The 20,391-nt window shown below is 58.6% G+C and overlaps 1 protein-coding gene across 3 annotated transcripts in view; it reads right to left on the bottom strand.

Moving 5' to 3' along the window:
• Nucleotides 1-15,527, bottom strand: part of RAP1GAP (RAP1 GTPase activating protein) — a 49,922-nt gene extending 34,395 nt beyond the window's left edge. The window contains exons 1-2 of one of the 3 annotated variants that reach the window (XR_009693784.1): nt 15,475-15,526; nt 13,780-13,815 (exon numbers count right to left, since the gene is read on the bottom strand). Coding sequence is in view for 2 of the 3 variants with exons in the window: in XM_061148109.1 (XP_061004092.1) it covers nt 13,780-13,815; nt 15,475-15,518 (80 nt within the window). In the remaining variant the exon portion in view is untranslated. Of the gene's footprint in view, nt 1-13,779; nt 13,816-15,474 lie in introns of all 3 variants that reach the window. The other 2 variants (XM_061148109.1, XM_061148110.1) reach the window with 2 other exon arrangements.
• Nucleotides 15,528-20,391: the final 4,864 nt, after the last annotated feature.

A 20,391-nucleotide genomic window follows, 5' to 3' on the forward strand; every position in this document is an offset into this window, starting at 1 on the left:
GCCAGCTGGCTCCGGCTCCCCTCCCCCTCGGCGTGCCCGTCTCCCCCTTTGAAAGGGTGCGGCGGGCTCCCAGGCGGGATGGGCCAGGCCGGAAGCCTGGCGACAGCTCCCGGGTTTCTTGGCAACTGTCACTGCACCGCCTCCCGCTCCCTTATCTCCACGTCGAGGTAACAATAATAATTGCGGTGTCGTGAGTGCAGCTCTCTGTACTTTTCAAAAGCCCTCTTTATCTGCTCACGCCTGGGAGTCTCAAGCGGAACTGGAGCGGGAGATAAGGCAGTCACTAGGATCCTCCACTCCCAGAAGGGTAAACTGAGGCTCAGAGAGGTTAAACAACCATTTGGAAGTCACCCAGCAAGGCGGGAGGAGCTGGGGAGCCAGAACCAGGCCGCCCCCAGTCCAGGGCCCCAGATGCTGCACTGGGCTGGGGCGGGGGTGCGTTTTAGGGCGGAATCCACACACTGCAAAACTCAGGTCAGACCCAGAGTGACCGGGGAGATGGGAGAGGCGGAGGACAGGGGACTAGATGCTGCCCTGGTCGCTTCCCACCTGTTAACCAGCTGGAGAGCTGGGTTGGGGGGGGGCGGGCAGGGGGTTCCGTCTTTTTCTTTAACCTATAAAATGAGAGAGGATGTAGCCACCTCCTAAGCCACGGATTAGAGTAAGCCCGGCAGAAGTAGCGGTATTATTATTACTATTATTATTAGACACTGTCGCAGACAGCCCCGCCCTTCAGGGCACCAGATAGGTGGCTGGGGTATCTGGTGAGGAGGACTTGGCCCTTCAGACATCCAGCAAGAACTGCCCCAAATGGAGCCCCCTGCACCCCCCATGGTGGGCCTGGCCCCTGCGGACTCGCCCAGCCTCATCCCCACACACCCCCACTTCCTGCCCTCACCTGGCTGGGCTGCAGGCAGCTTTTAAAGACAAGCCACACCGCTTCCCGCTTCCCACCGCCGAGCCTCTGCACAGGCTTCGCCCTTTGCCGGGAGCTCCTTTTTCCTTCTTTTCTGCCTGATAAACTATCCAGGCTCTAAAATTCAGTTGATGATACAGGTGAACCTATTTATGGGTTCAGGGCAAGAGTAGAAACATAGATGCAGAGAACGGACGCCCGTGGACACACGGGTCCCACATGGGAGGGGGGACAGGTTGGGAGAACACACTGACATGCACATCCACCACGTGTAAAACAGAGAGCTGGTGGAAAGCTGCTGAAGGGAACAGGGAGCCCAACCGGGGCTGTGATGACCTGGGGGTGGGGGGGTGGCTTGTGAAGGGTGGGAGGGAGGTTCACAGGGATATACCTACCCGACTGAGGCCGCTGTACTGCAGAAATGAACACAACACTGCAGAGCAATTATACTCCAATACAAAATAATAATCATAAATGGAAAAAAAATAATTCAAGGGACAGTTTGGTGGTCAGAACAGGTGACACATGACCCCCCAGACGGGAGGCCTGTGATGGGGAGCCACGCAGGGGCTGGACAGCACGCACAGAAGCTGGGAAGCTGCACTTGGGGGGGCTTCGCGGGGGTGGAAGAGGGGCTCAGCCAGCTAAAAACATTCAGCCAAGATGGGTTTGCGGGGGGTGGGGGGGGGGCTAGGCGCTGGGGCCTAAGGAGCCCAGGACAGCCCATCACTGATGACCGGAGGTCAGGGTTCCCTGGGTCCCCCTGGTGTCCATGAGACCCACTGGTTCCACCAACCTGGCGACACATGTTGGGGGCGAGGGGACGGGGAAAGGGGCAGACGTCACAGTGAGGACAGGTGCAGAGGGCTCCCCCTGCAGACCCTCAGTCCTCTGAGACCCGGCCCTCGGGAGGGGGCCCACCAGGCAGCCTGTCCCCCAGTCACAGAATCAGGTCTGAGGGACTCTAATCTCTCAAAACCAGAGATTAGAGGCCACCCTGGAACTGCCCCCACCCCCGGGGGCCACAGAGGCCCATTGTCTGCAGAGCTCAACCATCCTGCACTGCTTGCCCCTGGCCCTGCCAAAGGTGCCAGGGAAGGTGGCCAGGGGCAGCTGTGGGCGAGTTTCTGAGAGGCTGGCCCACTCCACCGGAAGCCCCTGGGGGTGGTGGTGGAGGGGGTGGGGGACACAGACGTGGCTGCTCCTGGATCACCTCTCCCCAGGCACCTCTGACCTCAGCCGGGACTCAGGAGGGTGCGACGAGGGCAGGGGGAATGGGGCGGGGCGGGGGGTGGGGGAGCCAAGCTCTTTGATGCCCGATTATCCTTACAACAACCCGGATGGAGGCTGGCATCGTTACACCAAGTCAGCGATGAGAAAGCGCAGGCTCGGGGAGGTTGACAGATGGGCTGGGGTCTCACGGCCGCCCGGGGGGCAGGAGGAGAGGACCTGAGGCCCTAGGCAGGGCCCTGGGGGAGCAGGAAGGTGGCGCAGGGGGCCCCCACCCCGGCTCCAAGCTGGCTGAGCGCCGAGACACCCGGATCCCGGAGCTGCGCCAGGCAGTGGCCTCCCAAGCAAACAACAGGTTGGCAGCCTTGAGAGGAGAGGAGGTCACAGGACGGGCCCCCACGCGGGGGCGCAGCACTCGGGAGCCGGGCCTCCCATCTGCCAGCTGCCCGCCAGCACCGCCCCGGCCCAGGTGGCCCGAGGCCCGCCGTGGCCCAAAGCCTGACCCTCTGCCTGCCCAGACTGGCTCCTCCCTCGAGCCAGGGGGCCTCCTCCTGCTCCAGAGTAACAACATCTGCTCGACCAGCGCTTTACAGTTTACAGGCTTCCTTTCCTCCCGACCCTCTTGACAGCCTCACAAGGGACCGGAGGCAGGGAACGTTACCTCCATTCTGCACGGGGCAGAGGCGATGACTTGCCCGAGGTGTCACCCCTGAAGCCCCAACCCAGCTGCTCGCCTCCTTGCCCATGGGGGCACGGGACAGCTGAGCGGTGGGACCCCCTTAGCTGCCAGGGGAAGAGTGCCCGTGCCCGCCTCCCTCCATGCCCTTGGCCAGCCTCTGCTTCCCCCCGGGGCGGGACGGGGCGGGGGGGGGGGGGGTCATCCGCTCGCTCCGTCACCCTCCACCCCCTCGTGGGCTCTGCATTCCGGTGCTTAGTCACTCCCTCGGGACTCCCGTCCTGACGCCTGCTCCCGGCCAGACAATGGTGCTGGGCGTGGGTGGGCCAGCCTCCCCCACCTCAAAGCAAAGCCCGGTGACACCGCCCAGAGCTGTTCTCTGCTCTGCGGCCTCGGCCTCCCTGCTCGGACGCTGCACCCTGCAGAGGGGAGGCCCTGTCAGATCCCACCCTCTCCCTCCTAGCCAACGGGTTTAGCCGCCTCATGGGCTCCAGGCTGCTGTGGGGGGGAAGCTGAGTATACAGCAGGTGTCAATACATCACCAATAAGCTCCTGGCAGAGAGACAGCATCACCTCAGAGGTGTGGGCTCTGGAGTCAGACTGCCTGGGTTTGTATCCTAGCTCTGCCACTTAACAGCTTGTGGGGGAGGGATGCTTCCCTGGTGGTCCAGGAGCCAGGACTCCATGCTCCCAACACAGGGGGCCCAGGTTTGATCCCTGGTCGGGGAACTGGATCCCACATGCCACACCTAAGAACAGGTGCAGCCAAATAAATAAATAAAACAGCAATAGCTATGGGACCTGGGCAAGTTACTGAACCTCTCTGAGCCTCAGTTTCCTCATCTATAATATGGGGATAACAGCAGTGTCTGCCCCCAAGCACTGACGTGAGGGTTACATGAGATCATACGTGTAAAGTATGTAGACATTCACCACAAGCACCTTCTGACCTTCCCGTCTCTCTTCCTTTTATCCCTTCCTCTGTAGGCTGCTGAGGGCTGAGACAGGGCTCCTGGGTGAAAGTTGGGAGATGGGAGACTAGGGTCCAACGTGAGAACTAACACAGTGTAAGGTAGTGAGCACCCTGTCAAGCAAAGGCAGGCAGGAATGTAGGGGGAGATTCCAAAGTACAGGAACCGGAGGAGTAAGGGGGGCACAGGGCTTCACTAGAGGACCTGCCAGGCGCCTGCCACGTGCGGAATCGAGTCCTCTTGACCCTCCGGCCTGTGGTCAAGGGCAGAGGTGGTAGATACATTCTTTCAAGGAAATGGACTTCCCCGGGTCTCCTGGGGCACATGGATTGCCTGCCACTCCCATTAAAGATAAAAACGTGCACCCACTCCACTTCTAGGCATTTATCCTCCAGAAATGCTTACCAAAAAAGACACAAAAAGACACGGACAGAGACCATTCACTGCTGCAGGGCTTGCCATGGCTGAAATCTGGAAGCTGGTTAAATACACACGGCACGTGCAAACCACGGAAGACCATGCAGTGACGACAAAGGAGGTCTCGAGTCCTGACGGAAAAGGGGATTTGAGGCCTATTGTCAAGTGAAAAAAACAAGTAGCACAAGAGAAATCTCCCTTGTAAAAATGTTCAGTTACAGGTAAAAGCTCACGAGTTATCTCTAGGAAACAGGACGACCGGGAGCTTTCTGCCTTCTACAGGATACATTTCTCTGCATTGTTTGAATTTTTACAGTGAGCACGTATTATTTTTGCCATCAGAAAAAAAAAAAAAAAAACCACATATTAAAAACACTGAGCCCTATGTGTCAGCTCATTGAGAACCTGACTCTTTCCGCAGTCACCCTGAGAAGGAGCTATTCCTCACTCCAAGGAGAGGCTAACCCCAAGGGAGGTTAAATACCACGATGGCCAAGGTCACCCCTGGCAGGAGTGACAGAGCTGGGCTGTAGCCCTGGTTCTGGCTGACTCTGAAGCTCACGCTCTTCCCCCTACACCCGGCAGGGAGGAGAGAAGGCAGGAGAGAAGCTGCCCAGGATGTTCCCTCGGACTCAGCCGTCAGGTCAGGGGAGCGTGGCCTGCCAGGGTCAGCCTGTGTGGGGACCAGGCTGTCTGCCTCACTTGCAAATGCAAATAAATGGAGGCTCTGCTGCCAGAGTCAGGTCCCTGCCCTGAGCTGCCCCCGGCTAGCAGCCTGGCAGGAGCCCCACCCCGCCCCTGGAACCACTCCCCAAGGCCTCAGCATCACCAGGCCAGTGGGCATGCACTGCGGCTCTAAATAACTTTCTGAGTTGATCAAGGTGTTTCTGGAAAAATCTGGGGTTGAAGGTCCCGTGCCGCCTTCTTGGCAAGCGCCTGGAGAGGAGAAGACAGGTGCGTGCTACTGAGTCTGCGTAGACAGTGGATAGACCTAGAAGTCGGATGGACTTGAGTTCGAGTCCTGACCAGGTCAAGCTCTAGCTGTGTGGCCTGGGGCCAGTCGCTTTACCTCTCTGAGCCTCAGCTGTAAAATGGTGTTGATAAATCCCCCACGCAGGGCTGGCTGCGGGAGAATTCAGTGAGATAACGCCTCTGAAAATACTCCCTAAGCTAGAAGCCACTTTCCAAGTGCCGGGATGATGGGTTACGACCCTGCACGTGGTGGGGGAGGGGGCCAAGGGCACGTCTGCGAACATGCGGAGCACGTCAAGGGCCCCGCCCCGCCCCGTCAGCAAGCAAGTGGGGCGCACGGCTGCCACCTTGGCTGGGAGCTGGCACGGGCCTCCCTGCAGCGCTGCCTGGCGGTGCGACAGGGTGTGTGCGGCGAGGATGTGGGCGGGAGGCCTGGCAGGAACGTGAAGCGTGGGTGGGAGCGACAGCGCTCGTGTCTGGGGCGGGCGTGGGCGGCCGGCGCGCATGTTTGTACGGATCACGCCATCCCCCTGCCGAAAGGGCCCTCGTGGCTTCCCGCCACGTGCAGGGTGGAGATTCGACTGCCTCACGCGGCCCACGAGGCCCTGAGCATCTGTCCCCCCTCCCGGCCTCTGCACACACCCTACGTGCCTGCTAAGTCGCTTCAGTCCTGTTCAACTCTTTGCAACCCTATGGACTGTAGCCCACCAGCCTCCTCTGTCCATGGGATTTCTCCAGGCAAGAATACTGGAGGGGGTTGCCGTGTCCTGCTCCAGGGGAATCTTCCTGACCCAGGGATGGAGCCCACATCCCTTATGTCTCCTGCACTGGCAGGAGGGTTCTTTACCACTGGGGCCACCTGGAAGCCCCCTTGCACACACCGTAGACCCTCCACCCGTTCTACCCTGCCCGGCTCCTCCCCCACCGCACCTACATGCTACACTCTTATCCAGTCTTTCTGGAGCCACGCCTCCCCCCCCCCCCCCCCCCAGCCTGGGTTGGCCTGTCCCCCAACCCTGACCAGCTTTCTCAGAAGCCGGTCCCTGGCTGTCCAGATCGGTCAGTCTGGTTTGCAGTTGTCACAGTGTGATTATCAGACACTCCCAGTCTCCCACCAGAAACCGTGCTTGGACCGGATCTGTCCAGGGGCCAGGCGCGCCGTCGATGGCTGACGCTGGTCTGCCGCATGAGTGAATGTGCCCATAACCGTGTGCTCGTGACGAAGCTGCCGGGACTGAAGTCGAATGTAGGAGTGTGCACAGGGGATATGAGTTGGCGGGGGGAGGGTGGCGTCTCAAAGAACCTCTGGCCCACAGGAGGCCGGGCCTGGGACTTCTGGCCCAGGCACTCCAACTGGCACTCAGGGCCACGCGGGCTGCAGTGAGAGAGAAAGCCCGCCCAAGTTCCCCTGTGAAACCCCTCCTGAAACAGTCAGGCCCAGGGTCTCTGGACTCCACCCTCAACACTTGTGGGTGGAGGCCAGGCTGCCCCCTGCCTGTGCCCTGCGCGGGGCCCCACCTTTCTGCCCACACCCCTCACCTCCCCCAAGGCTCACTCCCAGCCTGGTCTTGCATGGCTGGCCACAGTGCCCACGGTACCCCACTCCCCGCCTGCCTCGTGAGCAGCAGTTCTTGATCTGAGAGGAGATGGGCCTCCCACCCCAGCTGCCGGGTGGCTGCCGGCTCGGCCACCTTACCCCCAGCTGCCAAGAAATGATCTGGAATGTTCCAGATTTGGAGAGGGGAAGCAATCTTGTTCCTGCCTCAGGGCCTGGACACATACTCTGCCCTCTGCCTGGACCGCCCTTCCCACGGTCAGCTCCTTCCCATTCAGGCCTCCCTGATAACCTGAGCAGAGGTGGGTGCCTCCCCACCCTGCTCGTCACTACCCACTGCCCATCTGAAATCATTTGTCTATTAGCTCATCTCCTGCCCTGGAAGGCGACCTGTATGAGGCCAGACACCAGGTCTATCAGGGTCGCTGCTGTATCCCCAATTCTGAGATGTTACCTGACACATGCTAGGGCCTTGATAAGTATCTGCTCAATGAACAAGCGGCTAGTGGACACCTTGAAAGGTGAGGTGAATCCTGTTCCTGTTTACAGGTGTGGAAATTGAGGTTCAGAGAGGTTAAGCCTCTAGCCCAAGGTCACACAGCAGACTGGGTCCAGGTTAGGAACTATCTGACTCCACTAGAACCCCTGCACTTCAGAGGGTTTTGTAGCTAACCTTCCCATTGTACAGACGGGAAAGTGAGCCTCAGAGAGCGAGAGCTGCTTCTCCAGGTCACCAGGGCTTCCCGTGGTCCGACAGAGCTGCACTCTCAGGCTGGGCTGGGCTTTAAAGCACCTCCTCCCTCCTGTCCCTCACCCCGAGGCGGGGACAACGAACAACCCCTCTGCACACAGGAAGAAACCATGGCTCAGCCAGGGAGGCACCGCCCAAGGTCACCCCAGCCGGGACTCAGTGCAGACCCGGCTGGCTGCAAAGCCGGCATTCTCAGGGTCAGTGTCAAGGTCAGAGCCCGGGGCTGAGCGTGTGCTCACGTGTGAGCAGGTCTTGCTTCCCGGCAGGTGGTGAACTTCCAAAGAGCAGAGTCCACACCCTGAGCGATTCTGCCCCCACTGCCAGGACCAGCTAGCTTGTGGGGACGACACGGCAGTGACCACGATTGCTGGCATCACTCTGGTTTTTGACCTTGGCACGCTGCATCTCACTCAGCCCCCATGGTGATCTTCAGGGTAGGTGCTTTTATTGTCCTTATTTTACAAGACCTGGAGAAGTTAGCCTCTGCTGTACACAGCCCGGGACTCACAGCATAGCACAGGTGGTTTCTGCCGTGGGGAGGGCAGTGGATGATGGGTGGCCCTGGTGGGCCTCTGCCCCATGCTGGCTTGGGGGTTCAGACCCTCCGGGGCGCCCACAGGAAGTCCCAACAGGGCTGGCAGGAACAGCCTCTCCCGCCTTCTGCCACCAGCTCCAGTTCAGTTCTGTACCCGGCACATGCCACTGAACACTTCTCTCCTTCATGTTGTTGACCTGCCTCTTATTGGAACATCCTCTTGCCAGCGGCCCTCCCTCCCCCACCACGCACACGACACACTGCCACTCAACCCACTTCTGGGTCACCTCCTCCAGGAAGCCTTCCCTGATTCCCGGGTGTGGGGGAGGAGCTCTTCTCCGAGCGATCAAAACTCCCCACATCTGCCCTGTCAACATGTATCACCCCTCCCCACCTTCAGAACTGTCCCTTTCCTTATTCTCTGCCCTGCCCTTGAATTCCATGAGGACCGTGGCCTTGTCTGTCCCTCCATCACTATGTCCTCAGGGTCCAGCACAGGGCTGGGCTGGCCCTTAGAGGGTATTCCCACATTAAATATTTGTTGAATTAATTTGCTAAATGAATGAGTGACTGTCTTGGGATAGACCCTGAGCAGAGGAAAGCCTTTGTGAGATTTGGGGACATCAAAAAGGTCTCCTCCTTAATCACTTCTCAAATGAGCCACCTCCACAGTGCCAAAAATTCGAGTATTAAAAATTTTAATGAGTCTCTCTTTGGTTTAACGAGTCTTTTCCCTCAAAATGCAAACGCTCACAGAGAGGAAAAACATCCACTGAGTCCGCACAATGAACTGATTTCATTCTAAGTCCTCCGTTGGGGTAAGCAGCCTGGTTCTTACTGTCGTGGACAATCCAAGGTTCAGAGAAGCAAAGTAGTTTGGGTAAGGCCACTCAGCGAGGAAGAAAAGTTGAAGTTGGTATCTCAACTCAGGTCTGCCTGAAAACAGAGTCCTATGTGTCCATGCATCTCCCGAACAAAAGGACTGAGCCTGAGCATCGCTGGGATGTAGCGGCAAGCAGGGCCAACCAGACTGGGAACCTTGGCTGGGGGATCCCTGCCCAGAGGCGTGGTGGCAGCTGTGGGCACAGGAAGAAGCAACTAGCTCCCCTGTCCTGTGCTCTGCGAGCTGCCCACCAGGGGCCTGCCCACCAGATACATAATAGATGAGGAGGCCCAGCACGCTGGGCCCACCTGGCATTTCAGAGCCACTAATGAGGCCAGCCTCGTGCTTCCTGCAGCAGCACACAGGCCCCCGGGAGCCTCTGGCTCAGAGATTATAGCAAGGAGCCCCCTGAGGACAGGGGCCGCCCATTCAAGCCCCCCACTCCGCAGCCGCCAGGAGAGCTGGGGCTAAATGTATGGGCTCAGACTGACTGTGCTGCCAGTCTTGGTTCACCCCTCACTCACTGTGCCCAGGGCCAGCCAGGTCCCCTCTTGGAGCCTCAGTTTCCTCATCTGTAAAATGGAACATGGACAGCAACAGTCTCTAGGTTGTAAAGCTGGTGTGAGGACAGAATGAAATAATTCAAAGGAAGTTCTCAGCCCAGGGCCTGGGACCCAGAAAATGCTTTATATATGGGAGCAGATGGTACCGTTACTGCCATGGGATCTCAGTAACCAGGTGGGCCTTCCTGGGGGGGACACGCGAGGCCAGGCAGTGACCCCTGTTTCGGAAGTCCTCAGGATCATCTCGCTCTCCGTCTCCCCTCCTCACCCCATAACCAGGATTTCTCTCATTTCTGTGGCTTCCATGTCTCTGGCCAACATACTTGCTTGGCAGGAGGAAAAGCTGGTCTCAAATCCAGCCTTTGCCAGCTGTGTGACTTTGGGCCAGTCTTCAACATCCTCAGTCCTGGCTTTGACCTTCTAAATGAGGACGCTAAGGCAACTTTCAGGACCATCATCATGACTTAATGAGACCACTGGAGCAAAATGTCCAGCACACAGGGGTACTTAATCTTTGCCAGGTCCTGCCTCCTCCTCCCAGGGTCCCAGCTTTTAGGTTAAAGCTGACGCCCCTCTTCTCAGGGTATTTCCAGAACCCTCCTTCCCTGTACAGCCCTGCTCAGATATCCTCCAACCCTGACACTGCTCCCCCTCGCCCCCCCACCATCTGAAAGTGCAAAGTGAAAAAGGGCAAGTTGCTCAGTCATGTCTGACTCTTTACAACCCTGTGGACTATACAGTCCATGGAATTCTCCAGGCCAGATTATTGGAGTGGGTCTCCCGCATTGAGGCGGATTCTTTACCAGCTGAGCCACCAGGGAAGCCCAAGAATACTGCAGTGGGTAGCCTATTCCTTCTCTAGCAGATCTTCCCGACCCAGGAACCTAACCGGGGTCTCTTGCATTGCAGGCAGATTCTTTACCGACTGAGCTGTCAGAGAAGCCTCCATATTTAACGTCCATTGCGGCTGCAGAGCCAGATTGATCCACTACTCTGGCTGGATGTCAGAGCTACTACACTGTCTCCTAATCCTCCCACTGGGCCTCATGCCTCCAACATTTGCACACTTGTGTGTTCCTCCACTGCAGATTGCTAATGAGGGGCAGAGGGTAGGGGAATCCAGCCATGATCACACCTGGCCTCTACCAGGCTTCACTGCTCACTTGATCCAAGCTCTTAACTCTTAACCTTTAAAAAAAAAAAAAAAAGGTGGTGAAAACCTCGCCTCCTCCAGGAAGCCCTCCTAGCCTACTTGACAAGTTTTCACCTGTTCCATTCTCTGGACACATTCAGTTCAATCCCACAAACATTCATTAAGCGTTTCCTGTGTTCAGGTAGCTGGGCAAGACTGTGTGGAGGACAGAGAGATGAAAAGAGTACAGCCCAGCTTTCACGGGATTCATGCCGAGAAGTGGGCCTAAGTCAAGAGTAACTCAAGCACCTCTGCTTTCAAGGGCCTCAGAGCCTGCCTGTGGCACAGTGTTACATGCGTACCTTCAGCACAACTGAGGTCAACTCACTGAAAGACCCAAGTCAGTGAATACTGTGGAGCAGCAAGCGGGGCTCCGAGAGGGGAAGTGACCTGCTCAAGGTCTCACCACTAGTATGTGGCGGAGCAGGTTCAAGCCCACGCCTGTCAGACTCCGGAGGCCAGGCTTTTCCCACTGCCCCAGGACTGAGCTTATAGAGCATGTGCTCTATAAGCATGATAAGCAGCAGAAAGGCGTTCAAGGAGAGAGAGAGGGGGGTGTGGCGATCAGGAAGGAAACACTCCACAAACTGACAAAGGTGAGCTGGGGACTTCTCCGGTGGTCCAGTGGCTAAAACTCTGCGCTCCCAGTGCAGGGGGTGAAGGTTCAGTCGTTGGCGCCCACATGCCACAACTAGGAGTTCGCAGCAAGTAAGAGTGAAGTCGCTCAGTCGTGTCCGACTTTTTGTGCCCTCATGGACTGTAGCCTACCAGGCTCCTCCGTCCATGGAATTTTCCAGGCTAGAGTACTGGAGTGGGTTGCCATTTCCTTCTCCTGGGGATCTTCCCGACCCAGGGGTTGAACTCTGGTCTCCGGCATTGCAGGTGGATGCTTTACCGTCTGAGCCACCAGGGAGGCAGCCAAATAAATATATTTTTAAAGGAGGCCTTGAGGAAATGCGAGAGGAAGGCAGGTCAAGGGGAGGGTGAATGTGAGCAGAAGCCTGGAGGTGGGGCTCATGGGGCCATATTCCCATTAATCAGAAGCACAGCGCATAAGAGAAATGAGTCCCAGGCCGGAAGGTGAGGTAGAGACAGGCCTTGAATGCCAGGAAATCACAATTAATAGTCAAAATGACTGCCCATTTGCAGAGCACAAACTGTATGCCCAGGCACAGGCTGGAGGTGAAGCAACTGGCTTGGCGATGGGGGAAGGGAGGTCCTAGGGGCTAGCACCATGGACAGCAGCTCCGGCAAGGCGTGGGTGGGGCAAGGCTTCCTGGACGATGGGTAAGTCGTGGTCCTCCCAGAATCCTACTTTGTACATGTGTCAGCTGAGGCCCAGAGAGGGGAAGGGACTCACTCGCCCAAGGTCACACAGTGGTTAGTTACTCCTAGACCTTCATCTCTGACTCTTCATTCAGGCCTCCCTGGAATGAGCTTTCTGAGTCACTCCTCCGGCTCCAAATCACCCCTCGAGTGCATCTGTCAGATCTGCCCTTTGGTCTGGAGGTCCTAGGGGCGGAGCGAGTGAAACTCTGGGTTCTGCACAGAGCCTGGGAGATGGAGATTCAAATCCCAGCTCTGCCACTAGCCGCGTGAACTCGGGGAAGTCCCTTGTCCCCTCTGTGCACCATGATCTCATCTGTAGTTAAGGCCAACAGTCCCTGACTCAGAGATACGGTAAAGATCGTGTGAGACGATTCGGGTCAAGCATCGAACGGGACCTGGTGTACAGTGGGTGCTTGACAAATGGCAGTTGTTGAGACTATTATTGAACTCCTTGAAGGAACAGGCATTTTCCTCACCTCCACCCATCTCTCTCCCCACCCTGCTCTGGGCTTGGCATATGGTCTGGCACATGGTGGAGGCTCCAACTGACTTTGCACATAGGAGATGCCCAGCAGCAGGAGAGAAAACCCAGAGAGGGAAAGTAACTGACTCCAGGCGGCAGAGAATGTCAAAAGAAAATGAAAGGGCAGGCCCTGGCGCTCAGCCTGGGCACCCCCTGTGCCTCCCACCCCAGCTGTGGCTCCCTAGGGGGTCTATGGCAGCAGGTAAGGCAATGGGGCCATTGGGAGAGATCCAGCAGCTGGGGGGCACTGCAGGGCCAGGGGACCCCTGGAAGCCCTCAGCAGGGGCGGAAAGCAGGAGTCAGAGCAGCTGGGGGCTCTCCTGCTGGAGCTGAAGCGGCGTCCTGGGGAGCCAGGAGGCACCCGCCTGCAGGGGCGCTGGGCAGGGGGCTGTGAATCCCGAGGTGTGGCTGCACCTCCACCTACTGCTCACAGTGTTGGGGAAGCTGTGACGCGCCCTCCTCCAGAGAGAGGCAGCCTCAGACACAGGAAATGGATTGGAGGAGGGGGTCCCGAAGGCTCTGTATGGAGTGGGAGAGGGGAGAGGGTTTGAGGGTCAGTGGGAAGGTTAAAGGCATCTCCAGCCCAGCCAGGAGCCACCATGAGACAGGAGGCATAGAGAAAAGGAAGGAAACCCTTTCACTGAGGGCCTAAACTATACCAGGCCCTGCTTTGACTTTTTTTTTTGGTACAACTTTATTCTCTATTAAATAGGCATGTTAATCCCCATTTCACAGATGAGAACACTGAGGTTCAGAGAGATGAGTGACTTGCTGACAGCTGCACAGGCAGCGGCAGGCTGAGATTTAACCTGACTGGTCTTACTTCAAGGCTGAGCTCTAGAAAGAGCTGTAGGGGAAAATACACGGGGCAGAGCTGGTGAGAGGGACTGCCCATCCAACGCTGGCAGAGGATGAGGGGAGGGTCGGTGGGGCCTGGTCTGGTATCAGAGGGGGTGGTGATGGCTTGGTAGGGCTTCCCAGGTGTCTCAGGGGTAAATCCAGGTAAGTGGCTCAAGAAAATCCAGCTGCCAATGCAGGAGACGGAGGTTCAGTCTCTGGGTCGGGAAGACCCCTTGGAGAAGGAAATGGCAACCCGCCCCAGTATCATTGCCTGGGAAATCCCATGGACAGAGAACCCTGGCAGGCTCCAGTCCCTGTGGTTGCAAAGAGTCGGACATGATTTAGTGACTAAACAACAACAAATGGTTGGGGAGTGTCCCGAAATCTCAGCCAAGCAGCCCAGTACTGAGGGCCCTCAGTACTCACCACGCACTCCGGCGAGGGGCGAAGGACTTGTCCACCCTGAAACACAACGAGAGCGGCGGCAGGTAAGCGGGCAGCCCCGTCTTACCAGGCCTTGCCTAGCACATCAGGCCAACCCCTACCCACCTGGTCCCAGGACCTCACAGGGGCCTGGCGGAGGCACTGATGCTCTGGGACCGCCCACCATAGGTTGCAGGGGCCCTAATGCCACATTAAGGACGTGGGGTGTGGGATGAGGAGGAAGGGAGGCAGAGCCAGAGGGAGACAAGCCCCCGGGGTCCAGGGGCCACCCCCAGGCTTAGTCTCCCTTCAGTGCCTCCAGGCCCCACACCAGAGAGTACAGCGGCAGCGCCCCACCCTGGGGACCCCCCACCACCCTCCGAGGGCGCCCTGGGGTAGAGGACGGCTCAACCTTCCCACTCCGCTGGGGCAGAGGGGCTCAGCCGCTGCTGGGACAACAAATAAGCCCTACTTCCTGGCCAGAGGGCAAAGGAGAAAGGGAAAGGGGCCCCAGATAGGACCCGCCATCTCAGGAGACACGAACTGGGGATGCAGGGCTGTGGTCTCCCGGGGACCACCTCGTGTGGGTGGGGCCCAGGAGGCCAGCAGAGCCAGGACTTGCCCAAGGTCACGTGACAGAGGGCAGCCCCGCGCCCCGCTGCCTCTCGGCGTCAGCTGGAGCGGGAGGCTCTGGGCCGATCACGGGTGGCTGGCCTGATGGCGCACAGAGCCCCCAGCCTGGAAGGCAGCTCTCGGGTCTCCCACCGCACCCGGCCCCTCTGCGGCGTCCCCGGGGAGGACGGGCGCCCAGAGAGGGGACACCATCCCTACAGCTCAGAGAGCCCACGGTCTGCAACGTTACACATGTGAGCAGCCCCGAGGGCTCTGCACCCGGAAGGTGGGTCCCCGTGTCCCTCTGACCACAGGGAAGCAGGCCCTGCTGAAGGTTATGCAACTTCCTGGCCAGCCAGGGGAGGGATGCCGGCTGGTCTATCTCCCCAGACCCCTTCCAAGGTCCCAGACCTCCGCATAAAACAGGGATCCTCCTGGCCCAGCTCTGCACTCCTCTGGGGTGGACACTCCTCAGGAGGGACAGTGACCCCAAGATGGACCAGGCACTCTGACTCTCCAGGCCCCCCCACCCAGGTCTCCAGCCAGCAGTCCCGGGAGGAGGGGTTCCTGAGAGCCAGGCAGACTGAGATGGGGCAGCCAGCCGGGGTGCCCAGGGGTTGAGGTCGGGGAGCTAATGGCTTCTAGGTTTCCTCCTCCCAAAGCCTCACTGCAGGGGCTGGGCAGCCTCAGGAGCCAAGTCAGGGGCCCCTGCAGGGCCTCCCCTGGACCTGCCTTTTCCCACCCCCCACTACCTATATGCACACGCCCGGCGTGCACACACACAGGCCCGGCCCGCCGGTCCGCGCACACACACAGTCAGACACCTACCACTGCCACGCATTAGAGACACACACAGAAATGCCACGGGCACTTGCGTCCGCGCACGTGCACAGGGGTATCCAATCGGAACACACACACACACACACACACACACACACACACACACTCGCAGACTTACCAACACCGCAAGTTACGACCCTGACACCAAACCGCTCACCTCACACACCCACACAGGTTCACAGCTCCAGGCGCCCCCAGACCCGAGGCGGACGCCGGCGGCGCGCGCGCTCCCCCCAGCGCACCTACCCCCCGTAGGCCCCGAAGGTGAAGCTGCGCTTCCGGCCGCTCATGGTGCCGCCCGCGCCGAGCCCGAGCCGCTGCCCGCGCCCGGGTCACCTTGGCAACCCCCGGCGCCCCGCCCCCGGCCACAAGCCCCGGGATTGTCCGCGCCCCCGCGGGCTGCGGGCCAGCTGTCCCGGGCAGCCGCGCGCAGAAAGGGCCGCTTGTTCGCGCCGCCCTCGGGCCGGGTGGGGGGACAGCGCGGGGGATTCGCTGGACTTTCCGAGAGGGGACCTCTGGGCGGGGAGGCGAGAGGGCCGGGCGGGGCCTCGGCGCTGGCGGAGGGGCGGGGAGCGGGGAGGACAAGGCCCGTCCTCCCCACCCCCAGAGCCGGGGCGAACCGGGTTGCACACTCTCTTCTGCAGGCGACACCCTCGTCCACCACCACCTCCCACCAAGAGCGGAGCTGTCCCCCTGGTCATCACGAGGTGGGGGTGAGGGGAGCCCCGAGCGACCTGGGTCCAGAATTTGGAATCCAGGGTCAAAATGCTTTGCACTGTACATAGAATTTCTCACCTGTTTACAGTAGGACTCAGTGGAAAAGTCCCTGATGCTGGGAAAGATGGAGGGTCAGAGGATGAGATCCAACCAGTCCATCCTAAAGGAAATCAATCCTGAATATTCATTGGAAGGACTGATGCTGAAGTTGAAACTCCAATACTTTGGCCACCTCATGCAAAGAACTGACTCATTGGAAAAGACCCTAATGCTGGGAAACATTGAAGGAGGGAGGAGAAGGGGGTGACAGAGGATGAGATGGTTGGATGGCATCACGGACTCAATGGACATGAGTCTGAGCAAGCTCCAGGAATTGGTGGTGGACAGGGAAGCCTGGTGTGCTGCAGTCCATGGGGTTGCAAAGAGTCGGACATGACTGAGCAACTGAATGGAGAGGATGAGATGGCTGGATGGCATCACCGATGCAACGAACATGAACTTGGGCAAATTCCTGGAGATGGTGAGGGACAGGGAGGCCTGGTGTGCTACAGTCCACAGGGTCGCAAAGAGTCTGACGTGACGGGGTGACTAAACAATAGTAACAACAAAACAGGACTAATCCCCGAGGGCCCTTGTGATGACGGAAGGAGTCCATGCGTGTGGGGCTGTAGGGCCGGGCCTGCTACAGGAAATGCTCAGTAAACGCCAGCTGGGGAGTCCTGGCCTGTGGGTCAGGCCGCTCTCAATGAGTGGAGGAGGGAAGAGAGGCCCAGTGGCCCTGCTATTACCCGCTCTCGGCCCCCACTCCCAGGATCGCCCCTGTGCCCAGGTGAAGAGGAACAGAGCAGGAAGGGAGATGACCCACCCTCTGCTCAGCCTGGGTTCCCTCCCTCAGCAGCCTTCGGAGAGAAACTGGGCCCCAAAACCTCGATCCGGTCGTGCATTCAGTCAGCAGACATGGCGGGCCCCTCCTCTGCCCACAGCTCCCCCAGAGCTCAGGGTTCCCGGCCCCACCCCACAGGAAGTTGTCTTTCCTGCCCTAAGAAAAGATGCCTCAGGAGGCAGGGGGCCTGCCCCTGCCCCAGGACTCGCCCACCCCACCCGAAACACCCAGTCTGCCTCCTGCCCCCCACCCTGCACCCAGGGAGGCCCCAGAACCTTTCTATGGGGGTTTCTGTTCAAAGGGCCTGCAGTGGGGGGAGATGCGAGAAAGGACATCCCAGGACATGACCGCAGGGAGGCCGGGATTCTTCAGAGAGCCTTTCACCAACCGTTCCGCTGGGCCAGGAGCCCCGGCTCGGGGAGCTGCATTTTCCACTGGGAAACGGTGGCTCTGGAGAGAGGACTCCACGGCTCGCCTCGCCCCGGCAGGGGTGAGAGTGTGGCCATCTCCTCCTTTCAGACATGGATAAACGGAGACCCCGGCTCAGAGCAAAATGCCCCTCTCTTGGAGAACTCCCCCTGCCCTAGCCCTCCTCTCTGCCCCCACCCCAGACCCCCTCTCCTCTCCACACTGGTGGGCGGGAGAACCCTCCGGAGCCTCCTGGGAGTTCAGAGACTGGGCAGGGCCCGTGTGATTTTCCCAATCCGGGAACCATCCCCTTGGTTGGGTTCTCAGAGGAGGGTCCCCTTGGCGGGGTGCCCTGGAGCCAGGGCCGGGCCCCTCCTGCTCTGGGCAGGGCTGCAGGTTCCTGGGCAGGGTGGGAAGCCCACTCCTCACGGGGCAGCCTGGTTGGGCTCCGGGAGGGCAACCCTAGGTGCACTGAGATTGCCCCGAAGAGGGAGGAAGTCTCCCTTTTCTCAGTAGTGGGAGAGGCGGGGCACCCCCAGAGCTGCAGGGGGTGGAGGAGGAAGCACTGGGCGCTGGGCCTGGGTCACAAGGGCACACACAACCTCAGGGCCGGGACCCGGGACCCCAGCCCCATCCCAGGTGTGGCACCCGCCTGGACGCAGCCCTCAGCCTTGCCAGTCTCTTTTCAGTGGGAAGGCGTCCTCAGTGGGCCCTGCATGTCCGCTTGGCAGGGTAGCCAGGAGGCCTGCGATGTGCCAAGTTTCCCAGTTGGGCCGGGCCCCCGGGAGGCCCTGCTGGTGCTGGGACAGTGGGCCCTTGAGCAGGGCCGTGGGGGCTGCAGGGTTCCCACGAAGACAAAGAGCCCTGTGTGGGTCCGGACTCTTGGGCGCTGACCAGCTGCAGCTGGCTCACTGGCAAGAGCTGGGTGGGGGGTGTCACGGTCCCTTGGCTGACGATGCACAGGCCACCCCCAGGCCAGCCCCGGTCCCTCTGGCCACAGCAGAACCTAACGCCTCTTCTGAACCTGCAAAACCACCTCCTAGAATTGACCCACTACATCAGCACAGGTGACTCTCAGGACGGAAGGCCAAGGACAAGGGACAGGAAGGCAAGGGCTCATATCCTCATTCTCATGACCCTCCTCAGGGTTCAAATCCCAGCTCTCCCCCTTGTCAGCTGTGTGACCTCTGGCAAGTCACTTGATCTTTCTGTGCCTCAGTTTCTTCATCTGCAAAATAGGGTTGATGATGAACATAAGGGTACCTACTTCAAGGGGTTTTGCCAAGGATTAACTAAGTTAAAACTTTTAAAGCATTGAGAGTAGTATTTGAGTCAAATGTGTTTGTTAAATAAAACTCTCCAGCATCATTTGTATTAGGCTGGAATACATGAAATCACTATTTTCTTTTTTGAGTTAGCAAAGATGCGTATTAAAAAGCAGAGACATTACTTTGCCAACAAAGGTCCATCTGTCAAAGCTACAGTTTTTCCATTAGTCATGTATGGATGTGAGAGTTGGACTGTAAAGAAAGCTGAGAGCTGAAGAATTGATGCTTTTGAGCTATGGTGTTGGACAATACTCTTGAGAGTCCCTTGGACTGCAAGGAGATCCAACCAGTCCACCCTAAACTAAATCAGTCCTGAATAGTCATTGGAAGGACTGATATTGAAGCTGAAACTCCAATACTTTGGCCACCTGATGTGAAGAACTGACTCATTTGAAAAGACCCTGATGCTGGGAAAGATTGAAGGTGGAAGGAGAAGGGGACAACAGAGGATGAGATGGTTGGATGGCATCCCCGACTCAATGGACATGAGTTTGAGTAAGTTCTGGGAGTTGGTGATGAACAGGAAAGCCTGGCATGCTGCAGTCCATGGGGTCACAAAGAGTCAGACATGACTGAGCGACTGAACTGAACTGAACTGAAAGATGTATTAGTAAGAGTTCCAAAACAAACAAATGGCCATCCAGAGAGAACCAGGTCGGTAAATTAAGGTCCACTGGCACCATGCAGTATGTGCAGCTGTTGGAAGGAAGGTGGCTGGGCGGATCCATGTGTGGGCACCTGCAACAGCCTCTCAGACAGACACACAGACATGGGACAGTAAGGGCAGGGGGTTCCAGGCCAGGCTCTGGCATTGCCTTCCTGTATCATGTTTAACACTCGCCTGTGACAGGGCGCTAGCCCTCTGCAGGCAGCACAGAGCTGGGGCTCGCTGACTGGCTCGGGGAAGCCACTGCCATCTTTGGGAGAGGGAGGCACGGAGTGCCTTCCTCCTTTTCCTCCAGCCTCTCTCCTAGAAACCGGAGCCAGGCTGCCCCTCCAGGGACCAGGCCCTTCTTCTCAGAAGAAGCCTCCTCTTCTGGGCCACCCTGATTTTGCACCTAAGTTGTTCAAACAGGTGCCAGACAGTGTGAAGGAGGGGGAGAGCGGGCAGGGGTGGCGGGACTCGGAGCTCCCTCTCCAAGTTCACTCTGACCTGAACTCTGAAAGTCTCACGCCCCTGCCTCCGGCACTGCCTTCCCAACACTCCACGGGGACACGTGAGGGCCCGGGGAGGGGCAGCCTCCTGGGAAGAGAGGCTCTTGGGCCTGGGTTCCAGATGGGGCTGGTGGGGCCAAATTTTGCCAGCTAGGCTTAGCTTTAGTCGCTCAGTCACGCCTGACCCTATGCGACCCTGTGGACTGTAGCCCACTGGGCTCCTCTGCCCCTGGGATTCTCCAGGCAAGAATGCTGCCATGGGTTGCCATGCCCTCCTCCAGGGCATCTTCCTAACCCACGGATCGAACTCAAGTCTCCTGCATTGCAGGCAGATTCCTTACCATCGAAGCCCCCAGGGAAACCCAGTGGATCCCCAGTGACCTTCCACGCTCTCCCTGCCCCCTGTCATTCCCATTCAGGCGATCTGCCAGGGGGCATCCTGAGCAGGGGGCAGGGCAGTGCTGGGCTTGCTGCCTGGCCAGGCAGCCTCCTGTTTTAACCAGTTTTCTTCTCTGGGTCTCTGTTGACTCATCACTCTCACTTTGCTGGACTAGAGATATAATCACGGAAAAATAACATTTGCCTTGAGAGAATTTCATAGGTTCAAAGCATCCTTTGCTCATGGCCTTTCTAGCCAAGCCGCACCCACCCAATCCCAAAATGCTGCAAACC

This window comes from Dama dama, chromosome 8 (assembly GCF_033118175.1).
Source record: "Dama dama isolate Ldn47 chromosome 8, ASM3311817v1, whole genome shotgun sequence".
Taxonomy (NCBI): Eukaryota; Metazoa; Chordata; class Mammalia; order Artiodactyla; family Cervidae; genus Dama; species Dama dama.